The sequence below is a fragment of the Pipistrellus hanaki genome (genome assembly GCF_964339955.1).
Source record: "Pipistrellus hanaki genome assembly, chromosome: 17".
Taxonomy (NCBI): Eukaryota; Metazoa; Chordata; class Mammalia; order Chiroptera; family Vespertilionidae; genus Pipistrellus; species Pipistrellus hanaki.
In genome coordinates, this window is record NC_140519.1 from 38,751,412 (window position 1) to 38,765,596 (window position 14,185).

The 14,185-nt window shown below is 41.8% G+C and overlaps 1 protein-coding gene across 1 annotated transcript in view; it reads left to right on the forward strand.

Annotated features, from left to right (window-relative positions):
- SPAG1 (sperm associated antigen 1) overlaps positions 1-5,409 on the forward strand; it is a 47,103-nt gene extending 41,694 nt beyond the window's left edge. Inside the window, exons 16-18 of the mRNA XM_084864550.1 lie at positions 1,977-2,141; positions 3,400-3,765; positions 3,870-5,409. Coding sequence (XP_084720676.1) covers positions 1,977-2,141; positions 3,400-3,765; positions 3,870-4,001 — 663 coding nt within the window. The 3' untranslated portion in view covers positions 4,002-5,409. The remainder of the gene's footprint in view (positions 1-1,976; positions 2,142-3,399; positions 3,766-3,869) is intronic.
- Positions 5,410-14,185: the final 8,776 nt, after the last annotated feature.

Sequence of the window (14,185 nt, forward strand, 5' to 3'; positions counted from 1 at the left end):
GTAACATGGGGACGGTAAAAGTTAGTACTCATAGGGCTATTGTGAGAGTAAATAACAATACTCGCAAAAAGCTGAGAATGGTAAGAACTGGCTACATTACTCCCCCTGCTTGCCCTGCTGCCCCACTTCCCTGCCTTTCCGGATGGTCTCTGACTAGAACACTTAGGATGGAAACACAATGGGTTTGTTGGGAGCATGTTCCAACTGTGTTGTTGTGATATAGTGGTACGTAGATTTGTTACAAATAGTACATACTGTGCTGTAATTGGTAAGTAATTGACCTTTTTGATAAACTAGAGAAGATTTAAGGGTATGCCTTTGAACTCATCTCTCCATTACTCTTGTTTTAATGTGTTGCTGGGCTAAGGTGGGAGGGATGTGGCATTACAGCTAGTCCCTCAGGATGGCCACATAACACTGCTTCTCTGTCCTGTGCCTTAGCCTCCAGCGTGTGCTGTGATGGATATGTCATAAATGCTCAGGTTGCACCTCACTGGGATTCTTCACCTCCTCACAGGGTTAATTTGGGTTTAACCAAAACATGGGTTTCCCTGGCCAGTGTGGCTCAGTTGGTAGGAGTGTCACTAAAAGGCCGCAGGTTTGATTTCTGGTTAGGGCACATACCCAGGTTGTGAGTTGGATCCATAGTCAGGGTGCAGTCAGGGCACACGTGTGATGCAACCAATCATTGTTTATCTCTCACATTGATGCTTCTCTCTCTCTCCCTCTCTTCCTTCCTCTTTCTAAAATCAATATACTTATCATCAGCTGAGGATTAAAACACACACACACACACACACATTTAAATTCAGGAGGCAGCCAAACAATGATTCTCTGCCATCATTGATGTTTCTCTCTCCTTCTCCCTTCCTCTCTGAAATCATTAAAAATATATTTTAAAAAATTTAGAAAGCACCAACCAATAAAAAACTATGCGTCTAGTCTGTAGTTCTGGAATGTGGCCTGTCACAGTGGACTGATTTTGTGGTATATGTCTCTACTACCAGATTCCATGCTGTGTTTTGTAAGCTTAGATTTCTTTCCCCTCGAACTCTCCAATGTATTGTCTGGCTCTTTATGGGAGAATAAATGTCAACTCTGGCCTATGTGAACAGCATAAAACTTTGAAGCGTTTTATGGAACAAGATAATCTGGTAGCAGCTAACATTTGTTTAGTCCTTTATAGGTTTAAACCCATATTTTATTACTTAGTAGAGCCTTGTGAAAACTGCAATAGAAAAGCTCCTGTTATTCACACTTTAACGATAAGAAAAACTGAAGCTCAGGAAGGTTAAGTAGGATCTTGTTCAGGTTTCACTGCAAGTAGGTGCTAATATGAGGCTGTTCATTATTTCATTTATTTAGCCAACAATATGTGCCTACCGTGTGTTAGGGACTGAAGATCATGGTGATAGAGTTTAACCTGAGTCTTCTAACTCCAGTTTCTGTGTGGCATCTTTTATAGAGGACTAGAGGCCCAGTGCACAAATTCGTGCATGGGCGGGGCTGGGCCAGCTGAGGGGAGGGGCCCAGGGAGGTTGGCCACCGGGCCCCATTCTCCCCCTCCCCCCAATTGAACTCCCAGTCGAACACCCTGTGGAGGGGACAATTTACATATTAGGATTTTAGTATATAGGACTAAAGGCTCAATGCACAAAATTCATGCAAGGGGCTCAGCCCTGGCAATCACGGTAGCTTGCTTTGACCCTCACAGCCCCAGCTTCGTCCGGAAGGTCATTTGACAGTCCAGTATCATTAGCATATTACGCTTTCATTATTATAGATGCTCGCTGTGTTATGGGTTATAATAATTTAGCCCAAGTGTTACCCTGAGGGCCCAGCTTTCTAACCATGGTGCTAACAGGAAGCTGTTGTGCCACTGTACACTCCCTTGCCACCTCCTCCCTCCCCCAGGCCGATCTGTGCCCTTCTCCTGTTACCTGTGAAAATGATTTCCTCTGCCCTTCCACTTTCAGGATTATCAGAGTAGTTTAAATGATCTCAATAAAGTTCTCCGGCTAGACTCAAGTATTGCCGAGGCCCAGATGGAACTGGAAGAGGTGACCAGATTCCTTAATGTGAAGGACCAGGCCGCATCACTCAACAGAGAAAAGGAGAGAAGGAAAATTGAGATTCAAGAGGTATTTGTATTTGATTATCTTTCAAAGTACTTTTTTGGGGATCTTCTATTGGATTCTAAGGTCCTATTCCTATGAGTTCTACCAATTTTAAAAAAAATTATTTTTTTATACTGATGCTCAATGAAGAAATTTAAACCGGTTGTAAAGACAAAGTTTTCCTTTGCCGTGATGATTAGCCCATGTCTTCCTGGTTTGGCCCATGGACGGTATTGGGAGTCTGTGTTAGGTTCTTCCGTTCTTTGCCCTTATCCCCACTCCCTCCCTGTCTGGCCTGTTTTGTATTGCTTCCAGATTGCGCTGGGAGCCTATGGCCACTGAGCTTTGCTTCAGGGTAGACCCAGAAAATGCTGACGAGGACTGATTTTGTTTCATTGGTCCTGGCAAGCCACATGCCATAAAGATTTTCCAGTTTGTTTCAGACCTTTTAGCACTCTAAGGCAGGCCTCATCAGAGATTTTCGGACTACCTTTGATTTCAGATTAACTCGGTGTCTTGTGCTATATAGCTTTCTGCTTTGCCTTCAGGGAAGAATATCAATCATGAATTCCTGTGTATTCATGAATACTAATATATCATATTACATTTCCACTAAGAGTAAGGAGCTAAAATGTGAGATGCTCGGAAGTGTTTTTCCTCTAAGGATGGAAGAAAACTCTTTTTTTAAGAGAATTGGAGAAAAAAAAAGTTTACTTCTCTATTAAATATAAAGAAATAAGTAAAAGTTATGAAAAGGAGATAAAGTAGTTATAGGTCTTCTTTCATACAGCAGCTTTATTCATGGAAAATTATAAAAAGAGCCCTGGCTAGTGTGGCTCAGTTGGTTGGGCATCATCCCATGCCTGGAGGTTACCAGTTCGATTCCAGCACATGCCTGAGTTGCAGGCCCGATCCCCAGTAGGGGGAGTGCAAGAGGCAACTGATCAATGTTTTGCTCTCTCTCACATTGATGTTTCTCTCTCTCTCCTTCTCCTTTTCTATCTCTTTAAAAAACAATAAAATATTCTAAATATTTTTTTCAATGTTAGAAATATTTTATATTTAAAAAGTGCTTTTATGAATGAATACTAATACCTTAAAACTTCTCTTCCTCAAAAAGTAGATTTTATGATTGATTACAGACTACACATTTTCACTTAAGAACTTGACTAAATCCAGTGTACTTGCTTTTTTCGGTTCTTCCCCATTTTAATAAATGTCACGTGGGACGTGCGCAGTGGCGGCTGATTGTGTCAGGGTGTAATTTTTTTTCCTCGTGAAGGTGAATGAAGGCCACGAAGAGCTCGGAAGGACCCCCGGGGAGGACCGCACGGGCTGCCCCGCCTCTGAGGGGGACACCAGCCAGGGGCCACCAGAATGCCATGAGAAACTGCCCATCACCAAGCCCAACAATGCCTATGAATTTGGGCAGCTGATGAACGCTGTCAGCGCCAGGAAAGATACGGAAGCCTGTGCACGCCTGTTGGCCATCACTGAGCCGGAAGATCTGCCCGCGCTGCTGAGTAACAAACTCGAAGGGGATCTATTCCTCCTCCTCATTCAGTCTCTGAAAAATGAACTCGTTGATAAGGATCCCTCATTGGTATATCAGCATCTTTTCTATCTGAGTAAAGCGGAAAGGTTTAAGGTAAGCGGCAGAGTACCTCATCGGAGAGACAGATTTTTTACAGGCTTTCTGTAACTTTGACACGTTAATGTATTATGCTAATATAATTTTTCTCCTTCTTTCAGATGATGTTGGCCCTAATTAGCAAGGGCCAAAAGGAGCCAATTGAACAGCTTTTTGATGACCTCTCAGGCACACCAAACAAACATTTTTCTTTAGAAGATGTACAGGCCCTAAAAAGGCAGTATGAGCTTTAAATCAAGATTACTGTTAGATCTCCTCCATGCATGCCTGTGTCCCAGGAATACTAGTGAGACGGTATTGTAATACAGTTGCATGGATAAAACCTTGCTTAGAAAAGATCCCTGGGTCTGGACTATAAAGTATTTCACTTATTTTTATACATAGAACATGTATATTCTACAATCTGCTTTTTATCAGTTGTAAATATTTTCTTATGTACCAGAGTGGACATCTTTATATTTAATAATAAGTATATTTGGAACTTATTCAGCTGCATTTTAATTTATATAATACCTTTGCTTTAATAACTTGTTAAAAAATTGAGTTAAATTACATTTCTTTGGGCTATGAAGGCATCCACTTAGCTTGACAGAAATATATTTCTTTAAAACGCATTTTTAAAAGTGAAAATCATTAACTGGTTATTAGTTCACCTTTATTTCCTGCTAATACATATATAAGTCCCATTTTATACTACTTGTATATTACAGTCTGCTAAGGAAAAATGCAATACTTAAATCCATAATATGAAATGGTTATTAAATAAATTGTGACTATCAATTGAAAGCTATAGGGGAACTTATTTTTTCTAATATTAAAGCATTGCCTAATAATTAAGAATAAAAATTGCCAAAAATTTCTACTTTTTACTAGACTTTAAAAAGCTCCTTTCCCTTATAAATTGCATATGTAAGCAGCAACAAAACAACAAATATGTGAGAGCAAACAAAGCCTTCACTGTAACCCCATATTTCCCCGAATATTTAAATGTCTGCTGCCCCTCTTTTAAGCAGACATTAATGTCAAAAGTGAAGATTTCATGAAGCTCTTTTGTTAACTGAGGGTAAAGGTATTTCTTAAAACAACATTCCAGTTTTTATCAGTATACCATCAAACACATTCCTGTAGTCTTTAGTCAGTTCTCTTTTTCTGGAGTATTTTCTTGTTCTTTAGAAGTTAAGATAAAAGAATATCACTTTGTTTTACCTCTTTTTTTTTATAATTATAGAATATTTTTTAATTGTTTTATTGATTTCAGAGAGGTAGGGAAAGGGAGAGAAAGATAGAAATACCAATAATGAGAATCACTGATCGGCTGCCTCCTGCATGCTCCCCCCATGCCCCTCCCGCCCCCCAATGCGGATCCAGCCCACCACCCAGCACGTGGCCCGACCAGGAATCGAACAGTGACCACCTGGTTCATAGGCCTATGTTCAACCACTGAGCCACACCAGCTAGGCTAATTACAGAATATTTTAAATATTGTTGTGGGTAAATGGTATCTTTCAAAACATGCCATTTTTCTTTTCAACTTTTTTGTTCATAAATGAAAATCTGTAATAGTATTTAGTTCTAGTCTTCAAGCCAACAAGCAAAAACAGTTTTCTCCTTTGTAATACTATTAAACTTTTGTAAAAGTAAGTGATGGAGTGTGTTAGTTACTTTAGAACAGGGACATAACAAGGAAACACGTGTCTTGTTGACAGTCACATACCCAGCACCGAGCTGCATGGGACTAAGCTGTCCTGAGAGGCGCTGGAGAACAGTGAGTGGAGGCCTGTCTGTCCTGGTTGTGTGGGTGGGAACTAGAGAAATCCACCTCCCGCAGCACCCAGCGCACTGAGGCCGCACTGCATTACTGAGGGGAGGAAAAAGAAAGGAAAGGAAGCAGATAAGAACATCAGTGCGCATTCAGGGAACACAGTTCCTGCTGACCTCTTCAGGACTTCATCCGGAAATCTGCCCACGAGCCCCCGGAGTATCCCACTCAATCTCCCCACCGGGTGTGTGGGTACCCCCAGCGCCCCAAGTGCTGAACCGCACCTGCTCCCCTTCTGTGGCCGGAGCCTTGTACATGCCCTGCCTGCGGTAGCAAAAGCAGAGCCCGTGACCAGTGTTCTCAGAAAAATGGACCAGAGTGTGCAGGCCAGGAAGAAACCGAAAACTGCAGCTATAGCACCACTTCCTGGAAAACGGCGAAGTTTCCAGCAGTCCGCGTGGTGAGTTATTAGGAAAGATAGGAGATGAAGGATTCTGCCACAAGAGGGAGCGATGCGAGTGGAGCAAGTCTTCCCTTTAAAAGACTGAGGAAACCTTCAGCTAGGAATCCCAACAATCACTGCCACCTCAGTGTGATACCACCACCACCACAGAAATACAAGGGACACGACAAATCAAGAGAAATGTCACCCCCGAAAGCCACACAGCACTTCTGCCTCCCCTCTCCGGCCACAGGGCGCTGCCCAGTCACAGAGAGGCTAAGAGGAGCCGTGGCGTTCGCTGGGAGGGGAAGAGAACCAGGTACTGGTTCAGACGGGGAATGCCTCCCAGAGGAACTGCTGTGTAATTAAACTGAGGCCTGACCGCGAATCCGTGCGCCAGGAGCTCTTTGGGGCCTGGCTGCTCCGTGCCCACTGCCCAGAGGCCCTCCGCAGCCCAGAGGCCCATCTGTGGCTGGGCGTGGAACGATGACACAAGCATTCTGTGCCCCAGCCTGGCCAGAGGCCCATCCAAAGCCAGGCCAGAACCTTGCCTTGTTGCCATGGCGATGAAGCAAGCATTCTGCCAGGCTGCTCACGCTGCCTGGGGGACTCTGGTGAGGCTGAGAGGACTGCGGTGCCATCTTTGTTGTGGAGTGACAGTTAACTTGCGTATTACCCTTTTTAAAAAATATTTTACTGATTTTATTACAGAGAGGAAGAGAGAGGGATAGAGTTAGAAACATTGATGAGAGAATCATCGATCAGCTGCCTCTTGCACACCCCCTACTGGGAATGTGCCTGCAACCAAGGTACATGCCCTTGACCGGAATCGAACCTGGGACCTTTCAGTCCGCAGGCCTACTCTCTATCCACTGAGCCAAACCGGTTTCGGCCATATTACCCTTTTATTAGATAGGATCTCTGATGCTTTCTACCATTTTATATGCAACATTACCCAGCATTGACTGCTTCTCACAGAGTTTTCCCTGCTCCAAATGTTCTCTCCTCCCTCCTCCCTCTCCCCAAACACAGGACTAACACCCTTCTCGGCCCTCCTTTAAAACCCAATGCCAGGGTCACTCCCAGAAGCTTTTCCTCACTGGCCCTGGCTGAGTGCAGTGACCTGTGAGCTTTCTCCCAGTGCCACGTGCTCGGCTCTATCAGCTCTAATCACTGTTTGGGTGGTTGGGTTGGCTTATCTGTGACAGAGACTGGCTGGCTTAGTCCTGTCCTCCATATTGCTCAGCAACATGCCTGGCACAGTAGAGATTCAATAAATCATCTCTGATGAGTGAGAAGCTATTTACGTCTATTTCAGCAGAATGTTAGCACTTGGATTTTATGGGGTGCTGTAAATGAAGTCTCAAAGAAAGCAATGCTATACAGAGTGTGGGTGATTTCCCAGCAAATTCTTCAGTACCTTATAAGCAAAGTTTCTAGGCAGGAGAGTGAAAGACTTAATACTGAAACAGAGAAAGGGGGAAAACCCAGAGGCCCTTAACTGTAAGTGACAATACCCAGAAGTGTATAACACCCAAGCAAATCACCATCACTGGGCTTAAGTTTACACATTGTTATTTTCCTGTTAATCCTGAGGGTATTTTTTCCAGTGATTTTTAGAGAGTGGAAGGGAGGGAGGGAGAAGTAGAGACAAACATCAATATGATAGAGGCATGTAGATGGGTTGCCTCCTGCATGCACCCCAACTGAGATAGGAACTGAACCTGCAACCCAGGTACACACCCTTGATGGGGAATTGAACCCATGACTTTTCGGTGCGTGGGCTGGTGCTCAAACCACTGAACACACTGGCCAGAGCAAGTTTACATATTTTTAAATGATTAAGAAGTATCATCTGTGCTGACATGTTTGCTTCAAATAACACATGAAATTACTTCTAAGCTGTATATGGGACACTGTCATTTTCTGGTTCATGGACCATATAAACACTCCTTATAAATACAACCTGAATCTATGGCCGGCCAGTGTGATTCAGTGGTTGAGTGTCAACCTATGAACTAAGAGGTCACGATTCAATTCCCAGTCATGGCACATGCCCAGGTTTCAGGCTTGATCCCCAGTAGGGGTATGCAGGAGGCAGCCCATCAATGATTCTTATCATTGATCTTCCTCTTTCTTTCTGAAATCAATAAAAATATATTTATAAACACACACACACAACAGAACCTGAATCTAGAGTTCCATATCTAACTATGGATCGTCAGTCCATGACCAGGCTCTGCAGTTGTTACCACATGATCCCATGATCCACTACCCTGGTCATCCTCAGCTGCCTGACCTTAACAGACGTCACCTCTCCAATCAGTTTCCCTTCCTTTTGACTTACCACCCATTTTTTTTATTAGCCAGTTGGCACCACTCAGGCCAAAAAGACACTGATGTGGACGTCTATAATCCTGCCTCCGTTCTCTACTTAAGGCAGGGGTGGGGAACCTTTTTTTCTGCCAAAAGCCATTTAGATGTTTATAACGTAATTCTTGTGTCGTACACAATTATCAACTTAAAAATTAGCCTGCTATGTTTGGACAGACATTTAACTCCCCCCTAATGCTTTGGCAGGGCCAGACCAAATGATTTCATAGGCCTCCTACAGCCCTCTGGACGTTCCCCACCCTGAGACAAGGGATGTCTGTTAGCAGAAATCTCTGCCTCTGGAATATAAGGGATTCCGACGTCTTTAGCCAAAAATGAAAGGAGATGGTAGAAAGATCAATGGCAAACAAGTAGGAGATTACAATACAAGAGATTCCCATAACAGCCTCCTCTTTCTTTTCTCTAGCAAACTGCTTTCGAGCATAGACTATGGCATCAGAAAAACCTGGACTTAACCCCCAAATCCATTAACCTCCAAGACTAGGTTCCTCATCTGCTTATATAATAGCCAAATGAGGCAGGATATACCAATTCAGGGCTGTAATGCTACATAGTTCATGTAAAATGCCAGGTGGTGCTTAATCATCTTCTCTCACGTTTGTAACTGCTTTCTTCCTGTAAGTCTAATGATCTCATCTGTGTTGTTAGAGAAAAGACTAAAAAGTTCTTTGGAAATACTATGGGCACTTTCATGTTTACTTACTGGATAAGAAACACACATTAAGACCCCTCCAATAGAAGTATAGCCAGGGAAGTGGCTGGCCTTGCAAGACTGGTGCCATCTCTTGGACATGAATCACGTTAAAACATCCAAGAGCTTACTCCACCAGTTGAGCTGCACCGCGAATCTCTTTGTAACAGCACGTGTCTCTTTTTTCCAACCTGTCACCATTCTGGGGGTGAGCCAACACTAAGAGGGGTACATTCAGTCTGGCACAGGCTGTGGGTGCTTAGTAAGTGCTGAATGTATGAGTCCAGAGGACACTGCCCTAAAATGTGCTCCGATATCCAAAATTCAGAGTAAAGAAGTTCCTATGACTAAGTTTACAGCGACATTGGAAATATTTCTCGAGTAATTCTTAGAATATTTGCATCAGAATCACTTGGAAATTTTACAGAGCCTAAGGGGTAGGGAATCTAACTTTTAAAGCATTTATTGTGATTCTTAGGCAAGTTGGAATACGCAACCCACTGTTGTAGAAGCTGAGGAGGGGGCAATAATTAATATCTGACTTCTACAAGCATTGTAAATGAAAACTACTTATGGCCCCTAGAATAAAGTATTGTGGAGCATAAATAAAAAGGAGTTTATATGATTAATTTTTTTTTTTGGGGGGGGACAGAAAATAAATCCAATTTCAAGATACTCTAGTACAAAAAAGTATCAATGAAATGTTCAAGTGTCAAAGTTATCAAAAGGTCCAAGAGTTAATCAAGAACGGTTTCAGGAAGAGGTAAAAGCTAAGCCGGGTTTTAAAATAGAGGGATGGATGAGAAGCCAGAGGGCAGTAGGACTGAACTACTCTCCTGCAGAATTCAGTATCACCCTGCACTGGACACTTACCCTCCAACTGGGCCCCTGCAGATGCTCTGCTGGGGAGCAGGCAGAGACCAGACAAGACATTTGCAAACCAATTAGACTGGGGTTTCTACTTTTCCTTAGGGTTTTAATAGGGACCCAAGTCAAATTCAAAAACAGCTGAAAATTTCATCTAACTACCCCTTGACTTTTTTTTATGCCAATTTCCCAACTGTAAAATTTTGCCAAACATTTGCCATAATTAATTCGTGGTTGGGAGGACTATTTTAACAAACACAATTTTAAATTCTAATTCAGATAATATTTCACTAGTATAGATATAACAACAAATGTTGGCGAGGGTGTAGATAAATTACAAGCCACATATATTATTGATAGGAATGTAAAATGGTGCATCTGCTTTGGAAAACAGTTTGGCAGTTCTAAAAGTTAGTGTTGCGTGTGACCCAACAATTCTGCTCCTAGCATTATACACAAGAACACAGAAAACATATGCACACATATGTACACAAAATTGTGCATAAATGTTCATAGAAGCATCATTTATAATAGCCAAAAAATGTAGAAGCAACTGAAATATCCATCAACAAATGAATGAGCAAAATGTAGTACCTCCAGATAACAGAATTTTTTTTCAGCCATAAAAAGGAACGAAGTATTGATTTATGCTACTCCATAGAGGAACCTTGAAATCATTAAGAGAAAAAAAGCAGACACAAAGGCCACATATTATATGATTCAATTTATATGAATTGTCCAGAATAGACAAATCTATGCAGACTAAGTAGATTAGTGGCTGCCAGGGGCTAAAGAACAGGGGAATGGGAACTGACTGCTAATGGGTACAGGGTTCATTTTATTGATTTTTAGAAAGAGACGAGAGAAGCATCGATGTGAGAAACATCAAATGGTCACCTCCCACACATGCCCCGACCGGGTATCGAACCCGCGACCTGGGTATGTGCCCTGTCCAGGAATCAAACCCACCACCTTTTGTGTATAGAACAATACTCCAACCAATTGAACCACACTGGCTAGGGCACAGGGTTTATTTTAGGGGTGATAAAAATGTTCTGGAGTTATAGTGATGATGATTGTACAATATATTAAAAACTACTGAATTTTCTACTTTAAAAAGAGTGAATATTATGATACATGAACTATATCTCAATTTTAAAAGTTGAGGGAAAAGCAAACCACCCAAGGCAGACAATAACTTAAGAGGCAAACTCAGGTCAAAAAGGCCATCTCTTTAAGCCTGTCAAGAATTTACCAGAAGGAATAAAAGGCCAAAGATGAATGAAAGACTAAATACTTCCATGCTACGATGGAAATAAGGTAAAGATGTTTACTCTTACCATTCCTATTTAACGTTGTACTGGAGGCCAATCGACAGTACAGTAAGGCAAAAAAAAAAAAAAAAGTTCCTGCCTTGGATGGTGTGGCTCAGTGGTTGAGTTCATCCTATGTACCAAGAGGTTACCGGTTTGATGGTGTGGCTCAGTGGTTGAGTTCATCCTATGTACCAAGAGGTTACTGGTTTGTACCAAGAGGTTACCGGTTTGATTGCCTCAGGGCACATGCCCATGCTGCGAGCTCGATCCTTTGTGTGGGATGTGCAGGAGGCCACCTGATGGGTGATTCTCCCACCATTGATGTCTCTCTCTCCCTCTCTGAAATCAATAAAAAAATATATATTTTATTGATTTTTCACAGAGAGGAAGAGAGAGGGATAGAGAGTTAGAAACATTGATGAGAGAGAAACATCGATCAGCTGCCTCTTGCACACCTCCCACTGGGGATGTGCCCGCAACCAAGGTACATGCCCTTGTCAGGAATCGAACCTGGGACCTTTCAGTCCACAGGCCGACGCTCTATCCACTGAGCCAAACCGGTTTTGGCAATAATAAAAATATTTTTAAAAGCCCACAAAAACATTTCTTTCCCCCCAGTATCCTGAATTCATAATTTGGAGACCCCTGGTGCATGTGAGTTTTGCAATATCTAAATTTTACCTCCTTTGTGCAGGACAAAAGATAGCAGAAATCAGTGGTCCAATACTATCAGACAAAAGGCTGGAAAGAGGCATGCATCTCCTAAATCTAAGGGTCCCCATGAGACTTGCACTCCGGGGAGCAATGGGCAGCTACAGCTTCCCCAGGCTTACCCCCTGAGCCTGTCCCCGAGGCCCCTTTTCTCTGACTTCCGGTGAAGCTGACAGCCTCTCCTAGGCTCACTTCTGTCACTGTGACGTGAACTTCTCAGTGAGTCCACACGGCCCCGTGTGGCTCACTTTCCTATGTCATTTCTAGGGAGCCAAAGCAGCCCCGCCTTGGCTCTCTCCTGTTGCCTCTCCTGTCCTCAGCCCTTCCTTGTTTCACTGTCCCCAGCTTTAGTAAACATACTCTAAAAATAAATAAATGAATAAGAAAAATCAGTATTTCTGTATATTATTAGTAACAAACATAGAATGACATCTAAAAAATATCAAATACCTGGGAATAAAATTTAACAGAAGACATGAAAGACCTCTAAGGGATAATTATAGATTCAATGCAATCCCAATCACAACTGAGAGAACTCAACAAGTTTATTCTAAAACGTGTACAGAAATGTAAAGACAATACCAAGAACAATCAAGACACTCTCCTGGGAAAACAAGGTGGCAGACTTACCTTACTAACTATGCAACAAATCCCAAGACTGATGTCTAAATGGTCCATTAACTCACCTGGAAGAAGATACCTTTTTGGAATATTCTCTCATTAGGTATGTCTCCATAGTTCTTCCCTCAACTTCCTTGAGATCTTTGTATAAATGTCATATAAGAAATCCTTCTGGTTTTCCCTGTATAAGACCCAATACCTCTAGTCATTTTATTCCCGTCTCTAACTCTCCCCAAGTTTAGAATACTGTTTTAGACACTCAAAACCAACCAGTATGTAAATACCAGTTTTTAACAATGATATATCACTTTAATAATGAAAATTAATGAAACAGACCTGTTAAAAGGAACCACATAAAACCAAAGAACTAACATGCATATATGCATAACCCAGGGACCCAGACAATAGTGCAGTGCAGGCCTGGGGGCAGGGGGTGGTGGAAGGGGTCACTGGAGAAAAAAGGGACATCTGTAATGCTTCCAACAATAAAGATAAATTTAAAATAAATAAAAAATGTACATCTGAGAATCTTGTGATTCTGAATAGAAAGGCAACATGATCTAAAAAGCAGGAATTTATGCATTTTGCTCCCATGTCATGTAGGAATTAAAGCATGACATAATGGTTTTCAACATATACTTTATCTTTAGATGATCGAAGTTTATATTTAGCTAGACAATATGGTATGGAAAGTCTTACATATTTACTAATTAACACAATTAGCCAAGAAAGTAAAAACAATGGGTTGTGTAAACTTGACACAAAGAGCTAACTAATTCAGTGTTCTGAAGGAGCATTTGTACTTTTAAGACAATCGAGTTAAACTGATGTTTTTCCATAATGAGCAGCAGGCTGTACTATTATAATTTTTGCATTCTTCTTCCTCACTATCTTGTGATTTTCCCCACAGGCCTTAAGAAAGCAAAGTAGAAAGGGTTTTACCAGGTTTGGTGAATTAAAACTTGTCTTGAACCCTAAGTGTCCTCTTTTTTAGGCTAGTCTGGAGTTGAACTCCATGGGAATCTTAGTCCTAAATTAATCTATGTTTGAAGAACCCCTGGGAGATGAAGGAACTACTGAAGCCAATTGAAAGTTCTAGTCCATTTTAAAACTGAGACGGAGGTGGTACTGGTTGGGTGTACAATCAGAAAAGGGATGGGGTGAACTGAATTGCACTGGCACTTTTGCTATATTCCTCCTAAAATCATTTAGCTTTCCATTTAACCTTTAGTTTTTTACAGAAATGTCAAGAAGGCAGTTAACATATTTATTTATATTATCTTCATTAAGTATTAATTATGAAATAGGAAAACAGAAAAACCATCTGTGCATTTTATAGAGGCTACGAGAATAGAAAGCGATTACAATTATTAGCTTGTATTTAACTGGCTTTCGTTTCATAATATAATGTTGCTAGAGTATAATCTCATATATATATATATTTTAATTGATTTTTTAGAGAGGAAGGGAGACGGATAGTTAGAAACACCGATGAGAGAGAAACATCGATCAGCTGCCTCCTGCACATACTGCCCGCAACCAAGGTATACGCCCTTGACTGGAATCAAACCTGGGACCCTTCAGTCCATAGGCCGATGCTCTATCCACTGAGCCAA